This window comes from Syngnathus scovelli, chromosome 19, assembly GCF_024217435.2.
Source record: "Syngnathus scovelli strain Florida chromosome 19, RoL_Ssco_1.2, whole genome shotgun sequence".
Classification (NCBI taxonomy): Eukaryota; Metazoa; Chordata; class Actinopteri; order Syngnathiformes; family Syngnathidae; genus Syngnathus; species Syngnathus scovelli.
Window position 1 is genome coordinate 1957511 of NC_090865.1, and position 23150 is coordinate 1980660.

General features: G+C 40.3%; 6 protein-coding genes and 3 non-coding genes across 12 annotated transcripts; 2 read left to right on the forward strand and 7 right to left on the reverse strand.

Moving 5' to 3' along the window:
- The first annotated feature begins 427 nt into the window (after positions 1-427).
- Positions 428-4445, forward strand: clic1 (chloride intracellular channel 1). Its single transcript, XM_049751962.2, has 7 exons — positions 428-560; positions 802-852; positions 2196-2305; positions 2402-2527; positions 2600-2706; positions 2777-2958; positions 3066-4445. Exons 1-7 carry the CDS (start codon positions 435-437, stop codon positions 3225-3227), a joined length of 864 nt encoding a protein of 287 aa, XP_049607919.1. The 5' UTR covers positions 428-434; the 3' UTR covers positions 3228-4445.
- lypc (ly6 domain containing, pigment cell) lies at positions 2158-5846 on the reverse strand. 2 transcript variants are annotated; one of them, XM_049751967.2, is made up of 4 exons: positions 5513-5846; positions 5129-5248; positions 4667-4903; positions 2158-3228 (listed from the first exon to the last, which is right to left on the reverse strand). In XM_049751967.2, exons 1-3 carry the CDS (start codon positions 5559-5561, stop codon positions 4692-4694), a joined length of 381 nt encoding a protein of 126 aa, XP_049607924.1. In that variant the 5' UTR covers positions 5562-5846; the 3' UTR covers positions 2158-3228; positions 4667-4691. The 2 variants fall into 2 exon arrangements, with proteins under 2 accessions (XP_049607924.1, XP_049607923.1); XM_049751966.2 differs by lacking the exon at positions 2158-3228 and having other exon boundaries at positions 3464-4903.
- A 132-nt stretch (positions 5847-5978) lies between these two features.
- On the forward strand, positions 5979-11801 carry ddah2 (DDAH family member 2, ADMA-independent). Of its 2 annotated transcripts, none has more exons than XM_049751961.2 (6): positions 5979-6118; positions 9906-10207; positions 10609-10797; positions 10940-11059; positions 11120-11263; positions 11331-11801. In XM_049751961.2, exons 2-6 carry the CDS (start codon positions 9908-9910, stop codon positions 11448-11450), a joined length of 873 nt encoding a protein of 290 aa, XP_049607918.1. In that variant the 5' UTR covers positions 5979-6118; positions 9906-9907; the 3' UTR covers positions 11451-11801. The 2 variants fall into 2 exon arrangements, with proteins under 2 accessions (XP_049607918.1, XP_049607916.1); XM_049751959.2 differs by lacking the exon at positions 5979-6118 and adding an exon at positions 8658-8816.
- Positions 11802-12022: 221 nt separating this feature from the next.
- On the reverse strand, positions 12023-14229 carry rps5 (ribosomal protein S5). The gene is made up of 6 exons (XM_049751963.1): positions 14123-14229; positions 13386-13489; positions 12932-13141; positions 12556-12684; positions 12223-12321; positions 12023-12130 (listed from the first exon to the last, which is right to left on the reverse strand). Coding segments are annotated over exons 1-6 (612 nt in total). The 5' UTR covers positions 14124-14229; the 3' UTR covers positions 12023-12061.
- Positions 12396-12525, reverse strand: LOC125987575 (small nucleolar RNA SNORA3/SNORA45 family). Its single transcript, XR_007488051.1, has one exon. It is a non-coding gene; the product is annotated as a small nucleolar RNA SNORA3/SNORA45 family (small nucleolar RNA).
- On the reverse strand, positions 12758-12890 carry LOC125987574 (small nucleolar RNA SNORA3/SNORA45 family). The gene has a single exon (XR_007488050.1). It is a non-coding gene; the product is annotated as a small nucleolar RNA SNORA3/SNORA45 family (small nucleolar RNA).
- Positions 13218-13349, reverse strand: LOC125987573 (small nucleolar RNA SNORA3/SNORA45 family). The gene has a single exon (XR_007488049.1). It is a non-coding gene; the product is annotated as a small nucleolar RNA SNORA3/SNORA45 family (small nucleolar RNA).
- Positions 14230-14276: 47 nt separating the features above from the next.
- Positions 14277-17287, reverse strand: ppt2b (palmitoyl-protein thioesterase 2b). The gene is made up of 8 exons (XM_049751958.1): positions 16986-17287; positions 16761-16914; positions 16316-16411; positions 16119-16226; positions 15957-16040; positions 15800-15884; positions 15604-15658; positions 14277-15495 (listed from the first exon to the last, which is right to left on the reverse strand). The coding sequence occupies exons 1-8, from the start codon at positions 17172-17174 to the stop codon at positions 15352-15354; spliced, it is 915 nt and encodes a 304-aa protein (XP_049607915.1). The 5' UTR covers positions 17175-17287; the 3' UTR covers positions 14277-15351.
- Positions 17288-17917: 630 nt separating this feature from the next.
- cratb (carnitine O-acetyltransferase b) lies at positions 17918-23053 on the reverse strand. 2 transcript variants are annotated; one of them, XM_049750583.2, is made up of 16 exons: positions 22933-23053; positions 22657-22742; positions 21981-22205; positions 21729-21847; positions 21573-21626; positions 20724-20889; positions 20326-20500; positions 20139-20229; positions 19970-20057; positions 19788-19888; positions 19591-19710; positions 19287-19409; positions 19002-19137; positions 18869-18931; positions 18643-18780; positions 17918-18466 (listed from the first exon to the last, which is right to left on the reverse strand). In XM_049750583.2, exons 2-16 carry the CDS (start codon positions 22705-22707, stop codon positions 18263-18265), a joined length of 1854 nt encoding a protein of 617 aa, XP_049606540.1. In that variant the 5' UTR covers positions 22708-22742; positions 22933-23053; the 3' UTR covers positions 17918-18262. The 2 variants fall into 2 exon arrangements, with proteins under 2 accessions (XP_049606540.1, XP_049606541.1); XM_049750584.1 differs by having other exon boundaries at positions 22657-23015.
- Positions 23054-23150: the final 97 nt, after the last annotated feature.

The window sequence follows — 23150 nt, forward strand, 5'->3', positions numbered from 1 at the left end:
AACCCTAGTTTGAAACCCTAAACCCTAGTTTAAATCCTACTTTGAAACACTGATCAGTTCCAGTTGTAAGTAATTTGTAACAATCATTATTTGAATGTTAATACTTTAAATAGATGATACAACAAAATTTACAGATTCTTTATCCTCTCACGGTCTGGAAAGGATTATGGCATTTCCAATCATTAAAAATGTAAATACAACTGTTTTGACTGAATATTTTTATTTCTTTTGAGGTTGTTTTACAACTTGCACTTTATGCAAACTAGAACTCAAAGGGTTTATATACATTTGATTTTATACAGATGATAACTGATTATAGTTACAAACTTAATGCCGTGAAAGGTACAACGAATTACATTTCTGAGCCGTGACTTAAAGTATCTCTATAAATAACTACATTGTTATTTTTTTCCATTCTGCGGTGAAGTTTGCCGATGCCGGTGGCCTCCAGGAAATGTCGAAGCGGTGCGTGTGTGTTGCCCGAAGAGAGGACGCACCACTGGGAGGAGAAACTAGCAACAGCAGCAACAGGCGACAGCAGCTTCGAGCAGCGCTTTAAGGTAGACAAACACACGGAAATACCATTTAATCCCCTCTTAAAGTCGTTTAAAAACGAAACGTGTGTTTTTGACACTTCGTGAACTTATTTTGTGGTTTATTTCGTGATGTTTCATATCCGTTCTGTGGGCTTGTTAGCGGAAGATGGGCTTGGCTCTCCTCCGGTTTCGAAATCCTTCTCCCCCGCTTTTATGGTGTCGCTTGGCGGACACTTTCAAAGATTTTTGACTTTTTCTCTGGCAGGAAGGAACGATGAGCGACACAAGTGCGACCAAATTGGAACTTTTTGTCAAGGTAAGGAGGAGACTTTTTTTTTTTTTCCTCGCCGTGACGCGCGTCGGCCGCGTCAATTTGACATAACGCGTCAGTGATTCGATTTGCCGCTTATTAAATGTCATATTTTTGTTGCTCTTATCGTGTAGCAGGCGCGTGTCAATGTCACTCAGAAAGCCTGTTGACCCACTGGCTTTATAAACGACTAATCTCATTAAAAGCACATTAACATCAGACCTGAATCTATATTTAGCATGCCAAGAGACACTTTGTTTCACAAGTTGTGCACCAATATGTTCCGCACAAGTTTCCATAATGATTCCTCTGTTTGAACACGTGCTCTACTTTTTTCCCCCCTCTCTCCATGGATGAAAGATGCTGTTGTAACTTTAGCAAAGTTGCCACTTTAACTTGCTTACCTCCATTTCAGTATTTTATTTTTGGGGAGGAAATAGAAAAGCAGTTTGATGAGTGTTTACGTCTCAGATAGTGTTGTGTAGCGTAATTTATTATATTGTGTTGTCAAGTTATTTGTATGATGGATTAAGCTCTGATAAAGTATGTTAAAGAGGAAAAGTATTTCTCGGCTTTGGGTAAGAAGCGGGCAACACCCTGGACTGGGAGTCACTTAGTCACAGACACACAAAAACAGACAACCAGTCACACGCACGCTCTCACCGAATGGAAACTTAACCTGTCAGGCGAGTGATCAGTGATGAAAAAAAAAAAAAATCACATTTTAAAAGGTTTTCCAGGAGGGCTGAATGATTTTGATAACAAAAGAAAAAAAAATATTTTAAAAAATATTTTAAAAAGTGCCTACAAAGTAACCAAAATGTTTTTTTTTTTTTATATATTGTAGCTGTTGCTATTTGAAAAATGCATTCTACTACATTGCGGTGTCAATTTGTATTTGACTAATTGTTCCATCCTATAGTTCCCGTGTCAAAGTAAAATACCTGTGACATGTTTTTGTGACTATTGCCTTAGGATAAAAAAAAAAAAAGTTGTAGCATATTTTTCGCACTTCTTTTTGTTTTTTTTAATCCCAGACAAGCGCACCAAACCCCCCAAAGTGTGCGCAAACTACAAAGCAGACACAATTCGAATAGTAGTAATATTTTTTTTCTCTATCTCGAATAACTTGAAAAGAAGAAAAAGAGAACAAGTAGTTTCAAATACTCGCCCTTCCCCAAATACGCTTCCTCATTCAGTGAATACTCCCGTCGATGAGTAAAAATTCCTTACATTTGTGTATTTTATCACATTTTTTCATGGGACAACACTGAAAAAAATAACACCAAATTTGAAATGACTGCTCACATGTGGGATACTAAATGCAGCATTTTTATTTTGTCTTCCAGGCAGGGAGTGATGGCCAGATTATCGGCAACTGTCCCTTCTCTCAGCGCCTCTTCATGGTGTTGTGGCTTAAAGGAGTCGCATTTGACGTGACCACCGTGGACATGAAGAGGTGGGGGAATCTGTTTTGGGATTTTAAGATGGACACATTTGCTTTCTCACGTTGTTAATCATATCATCCGTCTTCCTTCTTCTCGTCCACCGAAAGGAAGCCGTACATTTTGGACGACCTGGCTCCCGGTGCCCAGCCGCCCTTCCTGTTGTACGACACTGAGGTGAAAACGGACACCAACAAGATCGAGGAGTTCCTGGAGGACAATCTCAGCCCCCCAAAGTAGTCAAAACACATTTTGCAATTCTTAAATGCGGTAACGTGCTTTAAACGAGGCCTTTCTCTGTTTTTCAGGTATCCTCGTCTGGCAGCGCGTAACCCCGAGTCAAACACAGCAGGCATGGATGTTTTCTCCAAGTTCTCAGCTTACATCAAGAACTCCAACCCTCAGACCAATGAAAGTGAGTCAAAGGCCATCTATTTGCTGTGTGGGTGTTTGAAGAAACCTTCCATTCATACGCTTGTGTTCAGATCTGGAGAAAGGCCTTCTGAAAGCACTGAAGAAACTCGACGACTACCTCGGCTCGCCACTTCCTGACGAAATTGACCAAAATAGCTCAGATGAAGTCACTTCCTCATCCCGCCCCTTCCTCGACGGACAAGAACTTACGCTCGCTGACTGCAACCTGCTTCCAAAGCTCCACATTGTCAAGGTAACGAGGCTTTGGGGACCTTTTTAGTCCAAATGTACACCACACACTCATGCACACCTCGCTTGAAAAAAGGAAACAATTTTCACACAATACATTTTTTTTTTTAGGTTGTGTGTTTAAAGTACCGAAATTTCAGCATCCCTCAGTCTCTGTCCAACCTTTGGAGGTACCTGAACTCAGCATACGCCCGAGAGGAGTTTGCCTCAACCTGCCCGATTGATGACGAGATCCACATGGCTTACGCTTCTGTGGCTAAAGTTCTCAAGTAGGCTTTGGAGAAAAAAAAAAAAAAAAGTTGGTTAGAAAGAATTTATCATCAGTTTAACAACACTTTTTTTTTTTTTAGTTTTGCCTGTTTACTGTAAAAACCCTTAAAAATCATTTGCTCTAAATTCTACGCTATAGTGGAGTTGCAAAAGATAAATCAATGCAGTCGTACCATTTCTTTGTACTTTGGGGAGATTATGTATACAGACACAAAACTGCCAAGTCGGCTGAAAACTCATTCAGCTTAAGTGTCAATCTTTTATTTAGTAGAAAATATGCACACCAGCATGAACCAAAAGTATTTGGCAATCACATTGAACGGTTCACACTCAGGATGGGCCAGTACCGAAACCAGCCTTCTTTCACCGTGTCGGTACAACGCAACGATTGTGGTTGTTTTAATCAGGAACGAATTAAAAATTTCTCATTTTAGTAGAGTAGGCTATAAATATGAAATCCTTTTTCTTCTAGTTCATTTTTAATATGGCCCTAAAACTTCTTTATATGAATTGAGTTTACCAGTTAGCAATGTCCTGAAATATTTTGTGTCACACGTTACTCATAATGAAGAAAAGCAACAGGAAGTGAGTTGCGGAACTAAAAAAAATAGCGGGTCGTTTCCCACCGCTTGGAAGATAAGCTTGAAGAAATGTGCACTTACAGAAAATAGCTCGCGAACAATGCTGTCAAGCACACTGATGGGAAGGAACATTTTAAATGATCTGAAAAGTGACTTCAAACCACATAAGTGCAATTTAAGAATCAGAAGATATTTTTTTCTATGCTGTTTTTGACATATTTGCCTGTTTTGCTTCATAACTTAAATTGGAGAGGTCCACCTTCCCAAAGTGAAAATATTTTTTGGTTTATTTTAGTTGACTGAACTGTTTCCGACATGAATCAATTAAAGGGACAGTGTCTTATAATATTTTCAGGACGTCATTTTAGATTTCTTAATGTACTGTAGAGAAAAATGACATTTCAGGGACCTAACTCATCTATTTTTGTTTTTCACCTTTTAACTTTTTGTTTCTTAATATATTGCATGTTATTTTCATGACACCTATTTAGCTCCTAGCTATTTTTAGTATTACTTTTGTTGACTTTTTTGTGTTAGATAATTAGCTGACATTCCAAGTTGACTTTTGTATTCCCAAGGCCACATTTCATTTGTGCATTTCTTTTAAAAATAAGCCCAATAAAGTTTTCTTCAGAAATAAGTAGTGTCTGACTCTCTACATGCTGTTGGATTACTTTTTTGCATGTTCATGGAGATGAGAACTGGAAAATGCACAGAAGACATTAGATACCTTTTTACAGGCATGCACTTTAAAAAAAAAAAAAAATCTTTTCTGCTTTTCCCCCTATTCATAGTCCTGAATTTAAGACCTTCAGGACTATGAATAAAATGTAGGCTACCATTTTTCTTTTCCAGTCATACCACAACGTAAGCAGCGTTGGAGTTTTCATGCCAGCAGAAGTTTGAGCGCAGGTAGCAGGCAGAGTGCGGCACCTCCCCACTTGGTGGAACCGAGTACCGACGCCCCGTTACACAGGTCTGTATTGCAGCACACGTTGGTGTAGTTGAAATAAAGGCCACTGCTGTATTTCTGCCCGTGCACACCACACTGGGAAGGATCAGCGCAGCTTTTCTCATAGAACGTTATTTGAAGTGTACCTATGGATGCAGAAGTGGAAAATGTTTATTCTCCATCAACTAGGAAATTACATATTCAGTTTTGCTCTTGGGTCCTCCTCCACCCAGAGAGAAAATAATTATTCTATTGTCAAAAGGCCACACTGAGTACAATGAATGTTTTGTGCAACAATAGAGCCATAGTTTTTATACACACACACACACACACACACACACACACACACACACACGAAAACAAACAATCACCTCGTTTTGCTGTTGCAACACTGGACAGGCAACGATGCCCATCCCCGCAAGTCTCGGGAAACTTTAGGCAATCCAGAGGAGAAATGGAAGGAAATACACAAGTATAACACCTCAAACAAGCTGAAACAGAAGACAAATATTTTCAGTTATTGCAGATACACAGGTTGAAACAAACCTTTGACAAAATAACGTGCAGAAAGTTTGGAATGTAGGGAGTATAAGTTAAAAGATGACATAGTAAGAAAGAAATGAAAGTGCTAATACCAGGAAAATCTATGTCATCGATTTATATAAAAATAAACTGAAACAGTTATCACATCTAAGGAAAATACAATGCATTAGACAAAATGTTAAATATTCATATGAATATTTCTTTTTACTTACTTGCCAAGGGAAGAGCAAGTAGTAGCAAGAGAAGCTGCGAGACAGACATGATGCTCCTTCCCGTGCAACTCTCTCAGTATCGCGTTAAACGTCTCCAACAACCTCCAAATAGTTTCCAATTTGTCGATTCTGTCGACACTCCCCTCTCCTAAATCAAATGATCAGATGATGATGGTGATGATGATGATGGATGATGTTTATTATTCGTGTCATTTCACAATGACACAAATGATAAACATCACATTTACAAATGTGATTGATAACTAAAAAAAAGAAAAAGTTCCGCTTTTTTCCCCCGAATTTATGCGGAAGAGTCAGGAGCTGGCGGATGCTTCCCAAGCATTCAAACTCTGACATATAATAGAGCGCTTGAGAGGGCTGGTCATTTGTACGTCACTGTTGAGACGAGTTGCAAGCCGCACCCTCTCTGCCTGGGTGTGTCTCAGCCACACCCAAGGAGGCAGGCTGTTGAGAGCACCAGGTGGGGTTAATTAAGAGGGAGAGTGTTGGAGCTCACGGTAACCTGCCATGATTTAGACAAGGCAGCATTTCCAAAGGGCAGGACTGCAGCGGAAAGCTTGGGAAACGAAGCAAAAGAAGGAGCCGGTGAGCTTTGGACATTTAAATATGGGGCTACAGCTCACATCTTGGTGTCTTAAGAAATTAATATGTAAAATTGATATGGGTTATGGTCATGCTCAGCATTGTAGTGAAATTGTGGTGTATTCTAAAAAAGTAAAAGCTAAAAAAGAAATCGGGAAAAATGTTTGTATGTACTTACCAAGGTTGAAAGCTGTTTGGCTAAGTCATCCTGACTTAGTATTTACAACCTAAGTATTTGATTTTGGATTGTATTGCTTAATTATGGTTTAGAGCTTGACCATCTATTTGTGTTTATTTTAAGGTTTTTCACCTGTGTCAGCTGTGTTGCAAATAAACCAAAGACAAGGAAAAAAAACCAGTCATGATCACTGAGTGAAGTCCAGTTCAAATCCTTTTGTCCAAGCGCCTTTCAAGTGGGGAGCTGCAGTGTAACCCCACAAAAGTGTGGGCCACTTGACAGTCACTACGCCGCCTTATTGGACGTACCCGATTTAACAAGCAAATTAATGCAAGGTTAACCTCTGCCAGGATTATTATTTAATAGGTTATTGTAAATTGCCCAGTAAAAGAAATCAATTAAAGAATATAACACTGCACCATATGAACAATCCATTCATACACACCAAAATATCAAATATTGTTTGGGACTCGGTAAATGATTCTTGGATATGATTTCAAGATCTTATCACAAAAAAAATCATGAATATCCCATTTAGCAATTAGACTGGAGAGAAACCAGAGGGAGTCAGAAGATAGGAACGTCAAGTTTAACTGAATTATCCTTAAATTGTAATGGGAGACATGAGGAAAGCATGTTGAACGGTCTGCTGACTGGAGGTCTTGTGATGGGACCAGTCAAGTGGCTCCAACCAGTTAATTAGATGTGCAGAGAAACACAGGATAAAGTCATAATGCAAAGATTCACTTAACAGCTTTACTTTGCTTGTTTTGCTTCAGAAACTGTGTAGGTTGTTACAGTAGTAGTTCTATATACACTATATCTTATTAGAATCAAGTTGATAAATATAATGATTTGAATGTATTATTTTTAAATCAGGCGGCTCGGTGGCGCACTGGGTAGCACGTCCGCCTCACAGTTAGGAGGGTGCGGGTTCGATTCCACCTCCGGCCCTCCCTGTGTGGAGTTTGCATGTTCTCCCCGGGCCCGCGTGGGTTTTCTCCGGGCACTCCGGTTTCCTCCCACATTCCAAAAACATGCTTGGTAGGCCGATTGAAGACTCCAAGTTGTCCCTGGGTGTGAGTGTGAGTGCGATTGGTTGTCTGTCTCTGTGTGCCCTGCGATTGGCTGGCAACCAGTTCAGGGTGTCCCCCGCCTACTGCCCGATGACGGCTGGGATAGGCTCCAGCACGCCCGCGACCCCCGTGGGGACTAAGCGGTTCAGAAAATGGATGGATGGATGGATTTTTAAATCATATTTAGTTACAGTTAATTATATATAATACTAAGCAAAAATGGATAAAAATTCAAGGAGACACAAGAGGTAACAGGAGGTTGTATGCAGACCAACACTGCCACCTTGTGGTTTTATTGTATTGCATCCAGAGTGTTGGAAAATTGTCATCCCGCATTCATCACGAGGGATAAACTCCAGATACAGTTTTATAAACAATTTTTTTGAAACACATTTAGGTATCAGCGCATTACCGTCCTCTGCTGACCAAACACCAATGGCTTTTCTCCCTCGTCATGCTTTGCTGCATCTACCTATTTATTGACGTAGCACTTCCAATGTTGCTTATGTGCTGGATGTTTGGCTGACAGATCTTAGTGAACAGATGGTGTTCTTTAATCCTGTCTGTGCCCTCTACTTGCCATCTTTCACCCCCCCCCCCCAGTCACTCATTCCCCTTTGCAATTCCACCCCTTTGTTTATTGTACCACTTCATCTCTGATTTATGTGTTTGGGCTGTCTACAGTAACCCAGACAGTCAAAAAAGAATGTTGCACTGCTGCATAAAACATAAAAATAGTACCACTCTCTCAGTCACAACTGTCTAGATGCAATTTTGGCCAAATAGTCCTTCATGTGTTTGTTATTAAAAGTGACATGTAACAGCGCCCCCCCCCCCCCCCCCTTTTCACAGTCTGTAACATGTTTACCCAACAGCACCATTTGACCTATTTGGGAAAAGCTTAAAAGATTATTTTTTTGTCATATCAAGGACAAAAACAGATGACTGCTCCTGATAAACAGGCGTTAGTATACAAGGAGGAATATCAAGTTGTCAACATGAACCTTAAATATGAATATAATAATCAGAAATATTTCTCTCTACTCTGTGTTTATTGAGGACGTTAAATTTATCTGCAATTAATAATTGTTTCAGAGCGTAAATTATGTCAAAGTACCCGTCAACTAAGAAACCGGAAACGATACGTCAAAATTTATCATTAGCTTGACGCGTTCAAATTTGTTACATACACGCCATAAAATTACTTTTGTGACATCATGTCATGGTAAAGACCTCGTATTTCTATGTAAATCGAAATAGTAGCTTCTGTGACGTGCAAATATATTGTTTTATTTTGAAGTGATTACAAGGAAGTAGCGCGGGTCAACACAGAGGGGGGGCGGGTGGACAGGAGTGAAAAGCAGGATAACGGGAAACGACCCTGTTAGGGAAATCCATCCAACAGTGGCGAACGTGGCCGAGCGTCTCGCCTCCACACTTTGACGTGGTAAGGATGATTACTTTTATGGCTTTGTTTGTTAGTTTTTCCTATAATTTTCCATGGGGGAATTTAAAGGTTACAACGTGAACGCATAAGAGTTGGGCGTCGCACTAGATTGCAGATTGCCTGCACCGGCGCAAAACTAAAACCACAACTAATGAGCGCAAACAGTTTATTAAACGCATTTTTTGTTAGGTTGATAGATAAAATGTGTCTTTTTAGTTGTTTAACTTGAATCTGCACTATATGTTTTATAGGCATGAGGTTTAGGTTACAAAAGTTTGTCTAAAACGAAATGTATACAAAAGTCTTCTGGACATTGATGATGCTTATATTGATCATTCTCACTTATTACGTCAAGAACAATAATTTAATTCTAACCCAGTCGTCATCAAGATTAATCTAAATTGGAAACCTTTTTTTATTCACACATAATAAAAACTTAAGTACTATATGGACAAAAAAGAACAAAAAGTGAAGCAAAATATTTTGTTTAGTTAATTAGGACAGTGTCTTTCATTTTTGTCGATTTACTCTATAGTTGAGCATTTGGGGTTGAGTTTAAATGCATTTATTTTGTATTATAGGGCAATTGTCTGGTAGTTGTAGTCCTAATGTGTGTCGCCCAAAAGTTATGTAATTTAGTGGCAGCCAATGAAAAACGCCACCAGATGACGTCTCTCCTAGGCGACTATCTTGTGGCTCCTCTAAAATATTTTTAATTATGAATATATGTGTATATAAAATGTATAGTAAGGCTTTTTATTATTTAAAAAAAAAACATGTATAGTAAGGCTTAAAAAAAGTTACAATGTATAGTAAGGCTGTTTAAAAATAAAATACTATATATACCGTGTAGAGTTTGTTTTATTAAAAAGAAAGACTGTATAGTATGGCTTTTTTGATTTATATGTAGTAAGGCTTTTTTTTACATTTTTACTATATATGGTACATATTATTTTGTAAGAATGCACTATCCACTAAGAGGTAGAAAGTGTCTGCACTTTGTCCCAGTTCACTCCAACTCCAACACAACAGTAAAGACGTTGTTCCTCCTCATGGCATTTGTTTGAGGTCCCTTCTTCTGCTCCTCAGAGATGGCAAACATGTGCCCGTACGGCCAGTTCACCCACGCGGTGGTGCGAAGCATCTCGGAGAACTTTGGAAAGGTGGTGGGAGACAATGGCGAGAACAAGGATGTCTCAGTGGACCTGGCCAAGGCCCAGCGTCAGTTCGGCTGCCTGACGGGGGCGCTGAGGCAGAAGGTGGGCTTGCAGCTGATTGAGATCCCTCCCGACCCGGAGCTGCCCATGAGCTGGAAGGTTGAGGACGTGGCGGTGATCCATGGTGACACGGCGCTCATCACCAGGCCCTTCAGCCAGCAGAGGCGCAGTGAGGTGAACGTGCAGAAATTGTTTTAGCAAACACGCAGCAAGAGGGCATTTGAGATTCTTTTGTCACAGTGGTCAAGTACCTGCAAAGTATTGCATTGTCAACTTGAGGGGGCGGAGCTAGCAATTCAGGAAGCATGAAGGGGTTAAAACAAAATATATTGTGGAACTAATGGATGTGCAAGTGAAATCATCCTTTTCCTTGACAAACCCAACAAGGAAAGCATTCAGAAGCTTGCAGCTGTGCTATCATGTGAACACAACTTGACAAGTGAACAAGAACTCAAAAAAAAATCACGATCTTTGGACTATTGCCAAATTGAAGTTTGGCTGTGTAAACTGAAAAAGTGCGGTGTAACAATAAACTATTTGAACTAAACTGATCATTCTCCGTTTGTCTTTTGCAGGTGGAGGCGGTGCGTAAGGTGCTGGCCGAGCTCAACCTGACCATCGTGGAGATGGACGACACCGCGGGGGACTCCGAGGGGGCCACGCTAGAGGGAAGCGACATCCTCTTCACAGGGAAGGAGTTCTTTGTCGGCATCTCCTCCTACACCAACATTAAGGGAGCCAAAAAGCTGGCGGACACATTTCGGGTAAGAACAAAAAAAAGTGGCGACTTTGGAAGATTTTGAAGCCTCTAATAAATTTAGAAATTGATATTAAAAAAATGTAAGGAATGGCAGTTACGCAGCAGAGCTCAATGCAAAAGGTTTTCTTTCCGCTGCATGCGTTCAGGACTTTTCCGTGTCCACCGTGCCAGTCTGCGGCGGAGTTCGACTGAAAAACATCTGCTCCATGGGTGGAGCCAACACCATCATCATCAGCAACAGCGACGGGGCCAAAAAGACATTGCGGGTGGGTGTCTTTTCATATGTCATGCATTATGTGATTGTCATTTTTTTTATGCGTGGCCAGATGATGGAACAGCTGACCGACCACCACTATGAGGTTCTCACTGTGCCTGAGCAATCTGCAGCTAACTGCATTTACATAAATGGGCCTTCCAAGAAGGATTTCCTGCTCCACAGGCCAGTGGAAGAATGTCCCGACAGTGTGGCTGTAAGTCAAGAATTCATGTTACTGAAAAGTCTCGTAGCCATAATGAAATAACTCTCCTTGTGTCCAGGCGTTCCAGAAGCTGCAGGATTACACCTTCTTGCCTACAGCTTGCAGCGAGGCCGCCAAGCTGGAAGCTTCTCTGTCCTCGCTTTGCCTCCTTGTTAATAAGAAGCACAAGTATTTCTGATTGTCAAACCTATCTGCGTTTTGGATCCCTCAGTGCTGTCACTCTGAGGTAGGTGGGTGTCCTCACAGAATGTTTATGACCAAAATGTTAACTGTTCGCAGTGCAACCTGCATGATTCACATCTGGTGACGACTAAGATGTTCTGGATGAAAGAAACTATGCATGTTGTGCTTTGCAGTGTTGTAGGAATGCAGTTAAATGCTTTGGTTGATTTTAGCTACTGGGGGAGTGGGGGTCACAATAGCCAAATGAAGCTTTTGTACACTTTGCTACAACTTTTGTATTGAATGTGATTGTAAAGGTGCATCTATTAAAATGTCTGGTGAATATTAAAAATCACTTTAGGCTTAACTCCAACATGACGATTGATTCAAAGCATGTATTACGTTAGAAAAATCGTAACACTTCCCAAAAATTAGAAGCAATAGTATAAATAATTAAGCTTTGCTCAATTTTAGATATTTGTAATTAATGTTGCTCTTAGATTGACACACTGGGAATGGCAAATGAGTTTTGTATAACTATTGTTTCACATTCTAAATAAGAGTAAGACCTGAACACAGAACAAAAAGTGAAGTGATGTAGTCAAATTTATTGATTTGTTTGAACATTTAACGGTTGGACTTGGCAACTCTCTCCAACTCGTCTTTCTTTTTGATGGCGTAAGAATTAGATGAACCCTGAGGAGAAAGAAAAAAAAAAACCACTTAATCAAGGGCGCATTTGAGCCACTGCATTCAAGGTAAAGTTAAATTCTCCGCCATCAACAGACCTTGGCAGCATTGATAAGCTCATCAGCCAGGCACTCTGCAATAGTCTTGATGTTCCTGAAAGCAGCTTCTCTTGCGCCTGTGCACAGCAGCCAAATAGCCTGCAACATAATGACACAAATTACTATAAATGGATCCAGTGGGAGCAAACATGGCTACACAAACAGCAGCAATTTAATGTGTCAGAGTAGGTGATTGGCTGGGCCACCACAGACTACAGCCAATGAATAAACACTGACATTTTTAATCTTCGAGCACTTTAGCACGCCAAGACAACAATGCCAAGGTGTGACTCTAGCCTCGTGAAAGTCACATTACATGAACAATTTTGTTACCTGGTTGACTCTACGGAGGGGCGACACATCCACAGCCTGCCTCCTGACTGTACCGGCGCGGCCAATACGGGTGGAGTCCTCACGGGGTCCACTGTTGATGATGGCGTTCACCAACACTTGGAGGGGATTCTACAACAAAATGAAGTCATGCAAATTAAGCTCAAGTTAGATGCCAAAAGTTGATTACAAAAAATTAAAATTGTCATGTGTCTAAGCTGGTGATTGACTGAGAAACAAATGATGACAGCCAATGAATAGGCAGAGACTTTTTCTCTGCGAGCACTCTAGCACACCAGGACAACGGCACAATGTCAGGGCGTGACTCTAGCCTCGCTTTCCAGAGACGTTATTGAAAGTAAACTTGATGTTACTGCACCTCCCCAGTCAGCAAGTGGATGATCTCAAAGGCGTGCTTGACAATGCGCACGGTCATCAGCTTCTTGCCATTGTTGCGGCCGTGCATCATCATGGAGTTGGTCAGACGCTCCACGATAGGGCACTGGGCCTTGCGGAAACGCTTGGCGGCATAACGGCCACCAGAGTGCGGCAGGTACTTGGCGTACTTCTCCTTCACGGCAATGTAATCCTGCAACCCAAAAGGGGAATTCAACAATAGTTAATAAGTTGTGATTTCTCAGCATATGAGGTGCCTATTAAAAAGGTCATGTATCTAAGCTGGTGATTGGCTGAGCCACTGGAGACCACAGCCAATGAATATGCAAAGACTTTTCCTCTGCGAGCACTCTAGCACACCTGGACAACGAGCAATGTCGAGGCGTGACTCTAGCCTCGCTTTGATAACCAAAATGTTCAGCCGAGGCAGCACCTACCTGCAGGGAGATGTCATTGATCTGGACATCGTCGGTACTCCACTTGCCAAACAGCTTGATCTCAGGAGTCTCAGCCACGGCCGGTGCAGTCTCCCATTCAGCCACTGTGGAAAGTAAATTGATTTAATTTTGCAGTACTTTGATTCGTGTGGATTTGCAAGTGCAAAAGCCATTTGGAGAAGTGTTTGAAGCTTGCAGAGAGTCAAAACTAAGAATATGATAACTTATCTGAATAATCAGGTATAACTCTAGCGAGATATATGACGGATAACAGTTTAATCAGTTTAAGGGGCTGCAAATAGTTTAACTTGAAAGTTAAGAATCACGGATGAATGTATTTCCTATGGAGGGCCTTCTTTGACGCGCCTCGCAACGCGTTAGCCATTAACCGACTCTAAAACAAGCTACACCATACGCTTTTCTACAAATTTAAAAAGAGGGACTCAGCAGGTCAGCAACAATAACAGTAGATACGTAAGATCAGTCGAGAATTCAAAGTTAAGCGTAGTTAGCTGCTCGTTAGCTAGCTTCCACATGGGCTAAAATGTAGCAACATGCTAGCGCTTAGCATTGTTATGCAGGGCCAAAAATCTTTCATGGGAAAATACGACATCCCAATAAATTACTATGCTTGTCTCAACTTTTGGGGACACCGCGAGTCAATGTTGTGTCGATTGACGCCGCAATATTTGTTTAGTGTATTCGAAAAGGCAACTAAAAATGTATATTTCACTCACTGGTGTCTGAAGGTCTGGAGCACACTTCTCAGAGACGGAAAAGGGCCTACATGCGGCGCTGCTTGGACATATCCGTTTGGATGGACACGTACTTCCGGTAAGTGATGCATGATGGGAAATGTCGTTTTTCATACATTCTAATGAGAATCTTAGGAAGTTTCAAACTTTTTATTGAGGAAAGACATTAAACACATCATACATATGTCACTATAAATTTTAGGGTAGTCAAAATAGCTGTATCCATTCAGAAATTTAAAAAGTACAAGTTTTAACCTTGTAGAGGCAAAGAACATGAAATGACATTCCTTCAAACCATACTAGTTAGGTAAATGAGTTTGTACAAGCATATAATACATAGAATGCAAAATATTTCAACAAAATGACAATTAAAAACTTCAAATAAATCTCTTCTTCCCTTTTCTGTAAAGCCTTTCCCTCTTAATTCAGCATGCAGTTAATTCCCCAAAGAAGTTTAATTCAAGTCCCTTCAGATCCAGCAATAACAAAAAATATTATCCTTCTTAAAAACTGCAGAACAATTATGTGAATCAAATCCCTTGCAAGATGGACACACAAATAAAGGCTGACTCACTTGTATGGGCGAAGGTAAAAAGTGGCTTGTGAACAATGAAGGACGAGTATGTATTCCCATAATACTCCCTGACTGTCAATTTAAAGTCTCGATCCTTCCGTTTTAGCACTAATACAACAGGCAGGTTATCTCAGCACTTGCGGTATGGGACATGTAACACTGAGGCATGAGGAAAATTTAAGGCGCCATCTAGAAAAACTACTCATAATATACTAGCTGTGGTTAATGAGCAGAAAACATGGGAAACCATGACAACACGTAAAAAATACTGCATTAAATAGGAATAAGGCAATGGCACAAGATGACAACATCACTTAGGCACTGTAGTGTCACTTTAACCTACTATATAATCCAAAACTATCACACGCGAGAATAATGACTTCCTGATGAAAGAATGTATTCAGCAATTCTTTCTGGAGTTGCTACAAATAAACCGTGGTCCTAGGGGATAGCTTAAATGCTGGGAAACCAATACATTAATGGAAGCATTTGCAATTTACAGTTAATGTCAGTTCTTTGTGCCTTCAGCGTCTTCCACGCAATGAAAAAAAAAAAACTACCGGTTATCAAAACAACAGTATCACCTCAGAATAACAACATGATTGTTGTTAGACCGCAAAATGTTGTTTTTGTTATTCTAAACCAGCCACTTTTCCATGCAAACATGGAATACAGTTTCATTTGAATGCCACCAGACATGTTGGACGTAAGGAATCGAACACAAGATCAGGTCGCCACGAGCCGCCAGTGTCTTCAGACCAAAGATATCCTTTAAGTAGATCTGCATAAAAAAAAGACAGTTTTACTTCTTCTTGGTTAATACTAAATAGTGATAGTGAGATATGAAAAATAACTGGAAAAAAAAATCTCAATGTTGGATTGTACTCACGCCTTGATGTTGCATCTCAACAACAGTCTCATTGTCGTCGAAGAATCCAAACTGACTAAAAATATAAGAGCAGAACACAGAATGTGTGTAAACATCACATGAGTGTCATCTGTTCATTCACATGCAAAAGAAAAAAAAAACTGTATTCTATAGTACTTCACTTTAACATTAAAAGCAGAAGTAATGTGTAACTCACCTCGACTGCCAGGGAGTGATGACTCCATCGTCGGGTCCTCCGACTAGCACCAGCTTGTCAAGTCTCAAAAAGTTTTTCTTCCATTCTGAGAGATGCAAAATGCATCATTATTTTTTTTATACAGACGAATGAGTTTAAACAAGAGACATTTCCTGACCTGTTGAATTTGGATTAGGTCTGTCGCTGTTGAGGAGGGCCAGATAATCACTGCTGTTGGCGTACATGTCCCTGTGGTGGGGGTCTGAAGGAAGAGAAAATTAATTTCTCAGCCTGAATTTGACGATGAGCATGCACAGAAAAGTTATTGTTTAAATCGCACCGTTCCAATAGTTGCAGATAGATACCCTCTGGCCTATAGAAGTATAACAGAGATGGTACAAGTTGGACTTGACAAACTGAGGGAACAGGTACTTCAAGTAATCTGTATCTGAGAAAACAAAAAGCAGGATTGATTGATGAGTTGGAGTAGTAACTAGTCACTCACCATGTGCGTCAAACTTTTAAGAAGGAACTTACCGCCGTATTGTCCAGCCTGAGGTGAGGACAGCGAGATGAATGAGTGCACGTTGTGATCTGGCAAAGTGGATAAGATTCCCCTGCAAATCAGTCCACCTGGAAAAAAAAAACATTTTCCTTGCCAGGTTTGACATATTTTTAAAGAATAGAAGACAGACACAAAAAAAACAATATATTTTGTGACCTAAGTTTCTAAACATGCTGGTCTTATCAATGTGTTATCAACACACAGTAAGAAGATAAGCTTTACATTTAAGAAATGTCAATATGGACTGAAATTGAGAATGCTTCATGGGAAATTCCAAGAATATTTTTCTTACCACTTCCTATTGTGCAAATGAGCGCTTCCAGTTAATGCAATGTGGTCATCCAAAGGTCAACTTTTATATATCACTGTAACTACAGAACATGCTTTTATCATCTAAAATAAGCTGCACATACACACCTTGAGAGTAGCAGATAAAATGAACTCCCTCAGCGGAGTTTTGCATGATAGGGTAAATGGCCGTTTTGAAACCCTCGACCTGCTTCCACATGGGCTGCAGGCTCGAACCTCGATCAAACAAGTCAATCACTGTCACATTTGTTCCGGGATGAGCCTGAAACATACATTCAAGCTTTTTAGAAACTGCCGATCATAATAATCCAAACATCATCGGTCCACCCATACCTCTTGAATGAAGCCCTGGAGGTTTTTAAAATCTCCCGAGCTGTCGAACAAGCCGTGCACGATGATCACCGGCTTGTAAGCAACTGCGACTGTCCATAAACACGCACCGAGAAGCGACCATAATAGGCTGGTTATCCCGATGCTGCTCTCCCTTCTTCGGATGATCAAATCTGTCGCTAAGCTCTTCATTTTAGCAATAAATAATCAAGTTAAAACTGTGCTCAATTAAAACAGAGAGGTGTTAAATAATTTAAAAACAAAAGTTAAAATTCGCTCCATTGCCTGGAACGTCAGACCTGATTAAGACTTGCACATAGTATTTTTTAACAAACATATGGTATTACAAATTAATCCCTTTAATAGCGACGCGGTAGTAAACAAGTCTTGCAGCCGAGTGAACGTGAAGTGGTTTATTTGTTCCGGTCTTTATTCAAACGTCACGTTAGGGAGATTACGTCACTTCCTGTTTTTACACGTCACAGATGTATCCCGTGTACATGCGTTTTAGAGCTTTAAAACTTTAGATCAAAAGACGTTCAAGTGAATAAAATGTAATTTAATTCAGCAGAAAAGCTTCCACAAAACTGTTCAAACATACTATAAATGAACAAAATGTCAAAATTATATTCTGCGTTTCTGAAGAACACTTATAAGAACGCTTAGAATTCTTACTACTGTCAAGAATTAGATTTTAATATATTTGACTTCACCATGCTTTTTGACTTCTTGTTTTGCTTTGAGGAATAAATAAATTTAATTCAAATATTGTAAAGAAACTTTAGTAAACAATTTTATAGATTAATAATCAATGGGGGACTTCTTTAATCCACAATCAATATTTATGTAACAATACATAAAGGCTGATCAAACCAAAAAAAAAAACTTGAGAGATATGACAAAATTGAGAATAGAAACAAAGACTACCTCGTCAGTGAGCAATAAGAGGAACTTTATTACCAACCAGCAAGTTGTGCACATACATGCCCGACAAATTGGGCCACATCAGTTTAATTCAAGCAACTTCAACTGTTACCATCAACATTTTTTTTCCATATTTTGGTCCTTCACAATCACACCAAGTAACCAACAAATCTTAATGGTGGTAACAATTAATCATACTGTATATACAAACGCTTTTTGTCCATCATTGATGCTGAAGTGTTAATGTGTCCACCTGTGAATGAACAATGGAGAAAAAAAAAACAAAAAAAACATCCACAAGGAGCCCTTCATAAACAATTTTGTACATTTGCTTGAGGAGTGAAAATTGGAATACTCTACACAGTAGGCTCCAATAGCTCATGCAGTTGGCACAGAGTGTCCCGCACAGCAACGCCCAGCTTTTCTGCATTTGTTTCATCACAGCAGTTGAAAGCAGTAATAGAAAAGTGGACGTGGTCAGACTGTGGGTTGTAACATATTGCGTAACCGTCAGGAACCAGGGGACCAAAACACATCACACTGTCTGTGTTTGCAGGCACCTGAAAGGAAAAATTAGATTAGAAAAGTTTTAAAATCCTGCAAAAGGTGCAACATACTGTCAAAAAATATTCAATCACATGACAAGCATTCAAAATTACATTCACAGTGAAAACAAGATCTGAAAAAGCAAATTATTTCCCAAAAATTATACACTTTGACAAATAAACACCCGCACCTGCCCAGTTCGGAGTTTCCAATGAGTTGCCAGGCCAAAGGCGGTATCCATGAAGATTTTGGGAACGCTCAATCCCTCTTCGATAGCCTGCAACTTGAGCCCTAGCAGATGTCGGTCTATGCCATGTCCTTTAAGTACCTGCATAGGAATTATTGCTTAACATATACTAAACCCCAAAACTTGGAACACTCATAAGTCGGGAAAATATCTTAAATAGCTTGGTTACCTGGTCAGTCAGAGCTGAGTAGGCATCAATGCCTTCTGTCAGCAGTTGGAGCTTGACCTCCCGCTGCAAAAAATTCCTCATTAGAATAAAATAAATCCCCCCCATCCATAATCAATTAAGCACGTCTGCTCACCGATACGGACGGATCAACAAAGGCAAGGATGAATTTAAGCATCTCGTTAGTAGGCGAGCGGATATATTCGGTTCTTCCTTTGCGAAACATCCTCTGAGAGGCAATGTCGCAAGTGGCGCAGACGTCGCCGTGAACTCTGTCGACACACACGGGAGACAAAGAAAAATGCTTGTGTACTTTAATCGACAGTCTTCCGGCATTTTCTTGTCAATGATCAAACCCTAAAGTTATTGTATCATTTAGCACTAAACACAAGTTGTTGCAAATATTGACAAATGTCTTTACCTGTAGTAGGCCAGCTGCAGTGCCAACTGGATGAAGGAGTTGGGACTTAATTTGTGCCGCTTGGGGAGGTCTTTGCCGAACTTTTTAAAGTTGAATACATTCACATCCAGGTCATTGATCAGTCTGGAAACAACAATATGGTAAATTGAATATTTATTTTAATGTTACCTTTCCTCAAACTAGCACAGCATCATTTAAAATTGAAAGTGAAAACAAAAGCAGGCTGACAATGCAGAGCCAGATAAGATTTTTTTTATCTTATCAGCAGTTTGCAAACAATTGCAATCCAAGTTATGTAACTTACATATCAAGGTTCTGTTTTGCATTCTCAATGTCTCTCTTGATTTCTCGGTCTATATTAAAGTAAAGCTTCTTGGGCATTGGAAGAGGGACCAGTGGTGACCTCCGTGAGTCTGGTTCCTCACTGCAGATAAATTAATTGCTCAGTCATATAAAAATATACACATGAACAAATGATAAAAAATAATATATCTTTATTACCAGTGGCGCAGGACATAATCTAGCAGAGTTGCTATGGGAGGACCTTCAGCTGTGGCTTGTTCATACAGAAGACCCCAAGAGCCGTCCTCGCCGATCACAAACTGTACAAACAAGCAAAGGTAACACCAAAGCATTGTTTTTAACTTTTGCTTTTCTCAGAAGTAAGCAGCTTGGTCACTCACCTGTAGAGTTTTGTCAAACCAACGGTTGCCACTATTGGAGAAGGTCCCGCCTCCGTGCAGGACCTGGGCTGCTTTGCGGCTGGCATATCTGTCAATCAAATTTGCAGCATGTTCCTTCAAAAAGGTACTTAGCCCATGTATAATTGAGTGTGTGTGTGTGTGGTCATACTTTTCATCTGATATCCTCATAACTGGAGAATCCAGACATAGTGAGAAAAGTCCCCTCTCGATTGCCCGCACTGATTCCCGATTTAATTTATCTGGGTGACAAAAGGTTTTTAGTGAGCGTATTGTTTCAAGGGAAAAAATAGGTCAATGAAATAAAAAGTTGTAAGATAATTTTTATAACATTCTACCTTTCAGTAGGCGGTTGTAGGCCTGCCCCCACGTGTGGCGATGGTCACTAGTCAGGATGCCCATCGGCTCTTTATCCGTCTTCCAGGACTGAGACCTGATCCTCAGCAGCTGCCCGTGAATCTGGCTTTCCGTCAGTCGGGACCCGTCACTGTTGTACACCTCCAGCTGGAAAAACTAGAACCAGGAGAAAACGGTTTGGTTTTCTTTTAACCTTCTCACTGATATTTTTCCATTATGTGTATTTTCTGAACTTTTTTGTTCTGTTAGTGACACAGGAGGAAAGAACCATGAGAGGGGAAAATATTTGAAATCCTTTACTTCCTTCCAACTATAAATAGCTCAAGGTTCCTATTTAACAAAACACAATGAGTAAATTATGATATGCAACTTTTCTGACCTGATAGTTTCTGACCACAGTGATGTGCGTTGGGGACCGTCGGGAGGTCCCATGGTGGGCGACGTAGTCGTGTTTGGGGCCCGGGATGCGACATGAGGAGAAGAGCAGGGGGTAGAGTTCCATGCACAGAGGCCTGCCTCGCATGTACTCTAACGCCAGCCGGCCACTAACACACACACAAACAGTATTATGATTTGCTGACTATGCACATTTTGTATGACTAAATGGAAAAAAAAAGTTGCATAAACTATGAATGGATAAAATACAAAAAAAAGTAATGACTTGCAGGTGATCTCGGATGTTAAAATGGAAAATAATTAATTCCATAAACAATTTTGAGACAAAATGATTTACTTCAGCCTAACATTTTTTAAATGAGATTTACTCTGAACTCCTGCAAGTGCTGTATTGACAAAAATAGTTTTTCATACTATAGCTGTCAAAATATCAATGAGTTATTGAAATATTATCCACACAGGTTGAGAGTGTTTACGTTTGCATGTGAAAAGAGAGGTGGGGGCGGGGAGGGGGGGGAAACCACGGCAACACGTCCACATACTGCATGACTTCATAAACAAAGAGCTCATATTCCACAGAGCTTGCAAAAAAAACAAATATATTCTTGACATTGATACTATTACAAATGGGTATGTATATTTAGACACAGATTAACATCATACTGCAAAGGAATACAAGGCCGTGCCGACGGGGCTGAAGGTCAGCACACACAAATAGCAAATGTAATTAGAGGATTACTGCAGTCTGAGTGTGGTTGACTACAGTACACTTAGAAATATGAAAAATATGATCACATCCACTTTTCAAAACATGTTAATATATAGGACTTACGCGTCAAGTTTGGCTTTAAATTCAAGTACCGCTACAATCAGCTTGGAAGCGAACCTGAAAAGAAACACTCGACTAATTATTTTGCAATGCACTCCATTTTTTTTTTTTGTAAGGAGTTTAGCAATGCTGTGAGGAGTGCAGTGAGTGTTTACGCACAAAAGTTGGCTCCTCCAGCCATTGTAATCTCGCCTGGGAAGAGAAATAGCAGGGTTGGAATGCACAGGCAATGGCAATCGACTTTCCAAGTAGGCCCACTGGACCCACCAGTCTGTGATCTACAGGGGACATACACAAAAAATATTTAGAATTGGCTACTTGAGCACTTTCGGAGGATTTTTTTTGCTTTACCAATACATAAATCAGCAACACGTGTCAGGTTTCCCAGTGAGATAAAACCAAAAGACACACCCAATTTTCTGTGTTTCTGGCCCTCCTTTCCAGACCCTTCTGAAGCTCCGCACCAAGACCACCACGCCTGGAGAACTCCCGCATCACTCTACGAGTGTGGGTAAGCTCTTCAGGAGGTATGAGGGGCTCCAGGCTCCTCATGTAGGCTTGTAAGGTTTGACTCAGAGGAGGGACCGGCTGCGGGGGCACGAAGGTGGACATGCTCAGCTCCTGCCTGGATGTCACCTGGAGGAAAAGGTTTTACAGTTGGTGTTTTTCTTCCAAGCAAGTGAGTCAAATTAATTTGAATTCTTTTACAAAGAATAATGAAATTAATACAATAATTTGATTCAGTAAGGTTATATTTTTTTATACTTTATGTACCATTTTTGTATATTTGATGAGTTTGTGTACCCCAAGATGGCGTTTTTACATTCTAGGACTCTAAATGAAAATTTATTTTCAGCTAAATCTGCTCTAAGCATCATGTTTGGGCCATTAATTATATTCAAATTATTTCCAAGACTATTTTATTTTTAAAAAAATAAGAATTATCTGGCTCATTTGTCCGCTAAAAAAAAAAGTAAAAAAACAGACCTGCTGCAAAAAAAATAATTCAAGACTGCAGACTTGTTTAAACACACACCGCATGCACGCTCACGAACACACAAAGGCATGAACATGAATAAATACTTACACGCGTGAGCCATTGTCTCCACGCTCCAGGTTGGATTTTGCTGGAAATCATGTTTCTTCCAATCACGCCTGCAGTCGCCTTTGCATCTGTCAGACGTGTTTAGCACATGAGCAAAATCTCCTCGGCCTACTGAACCCCCGCACCCTTTAGCAAAGTCGTTGAGGGTTCAGATAATAAAAAGTGAGCCGTGCTCCATCGAGGATGTGCAAAATAGTCTTCATCGAACAAGTATGAGTCCAGTTGGAAAGAGAGGAAAAAGAACAACACCGGACCTACCCACTCGGCGTCGTTGTTATTTCGGAAGCAGGAGTATGCATGCGACGCCTCACGTACTGAAGCGAACTCTCAAGACAAGTCTGCACACGTGTTGACGTCAAAGTAGTTTCCGTAAACGGATATTAAAAAAAAAAAAAAAAAAAAAAAAACTAGCCGCAGTACTGCATTCCTCCACGTTGTGTCGCGCTTTCACCAGAAGAAGGAAAAAAAAAACAATG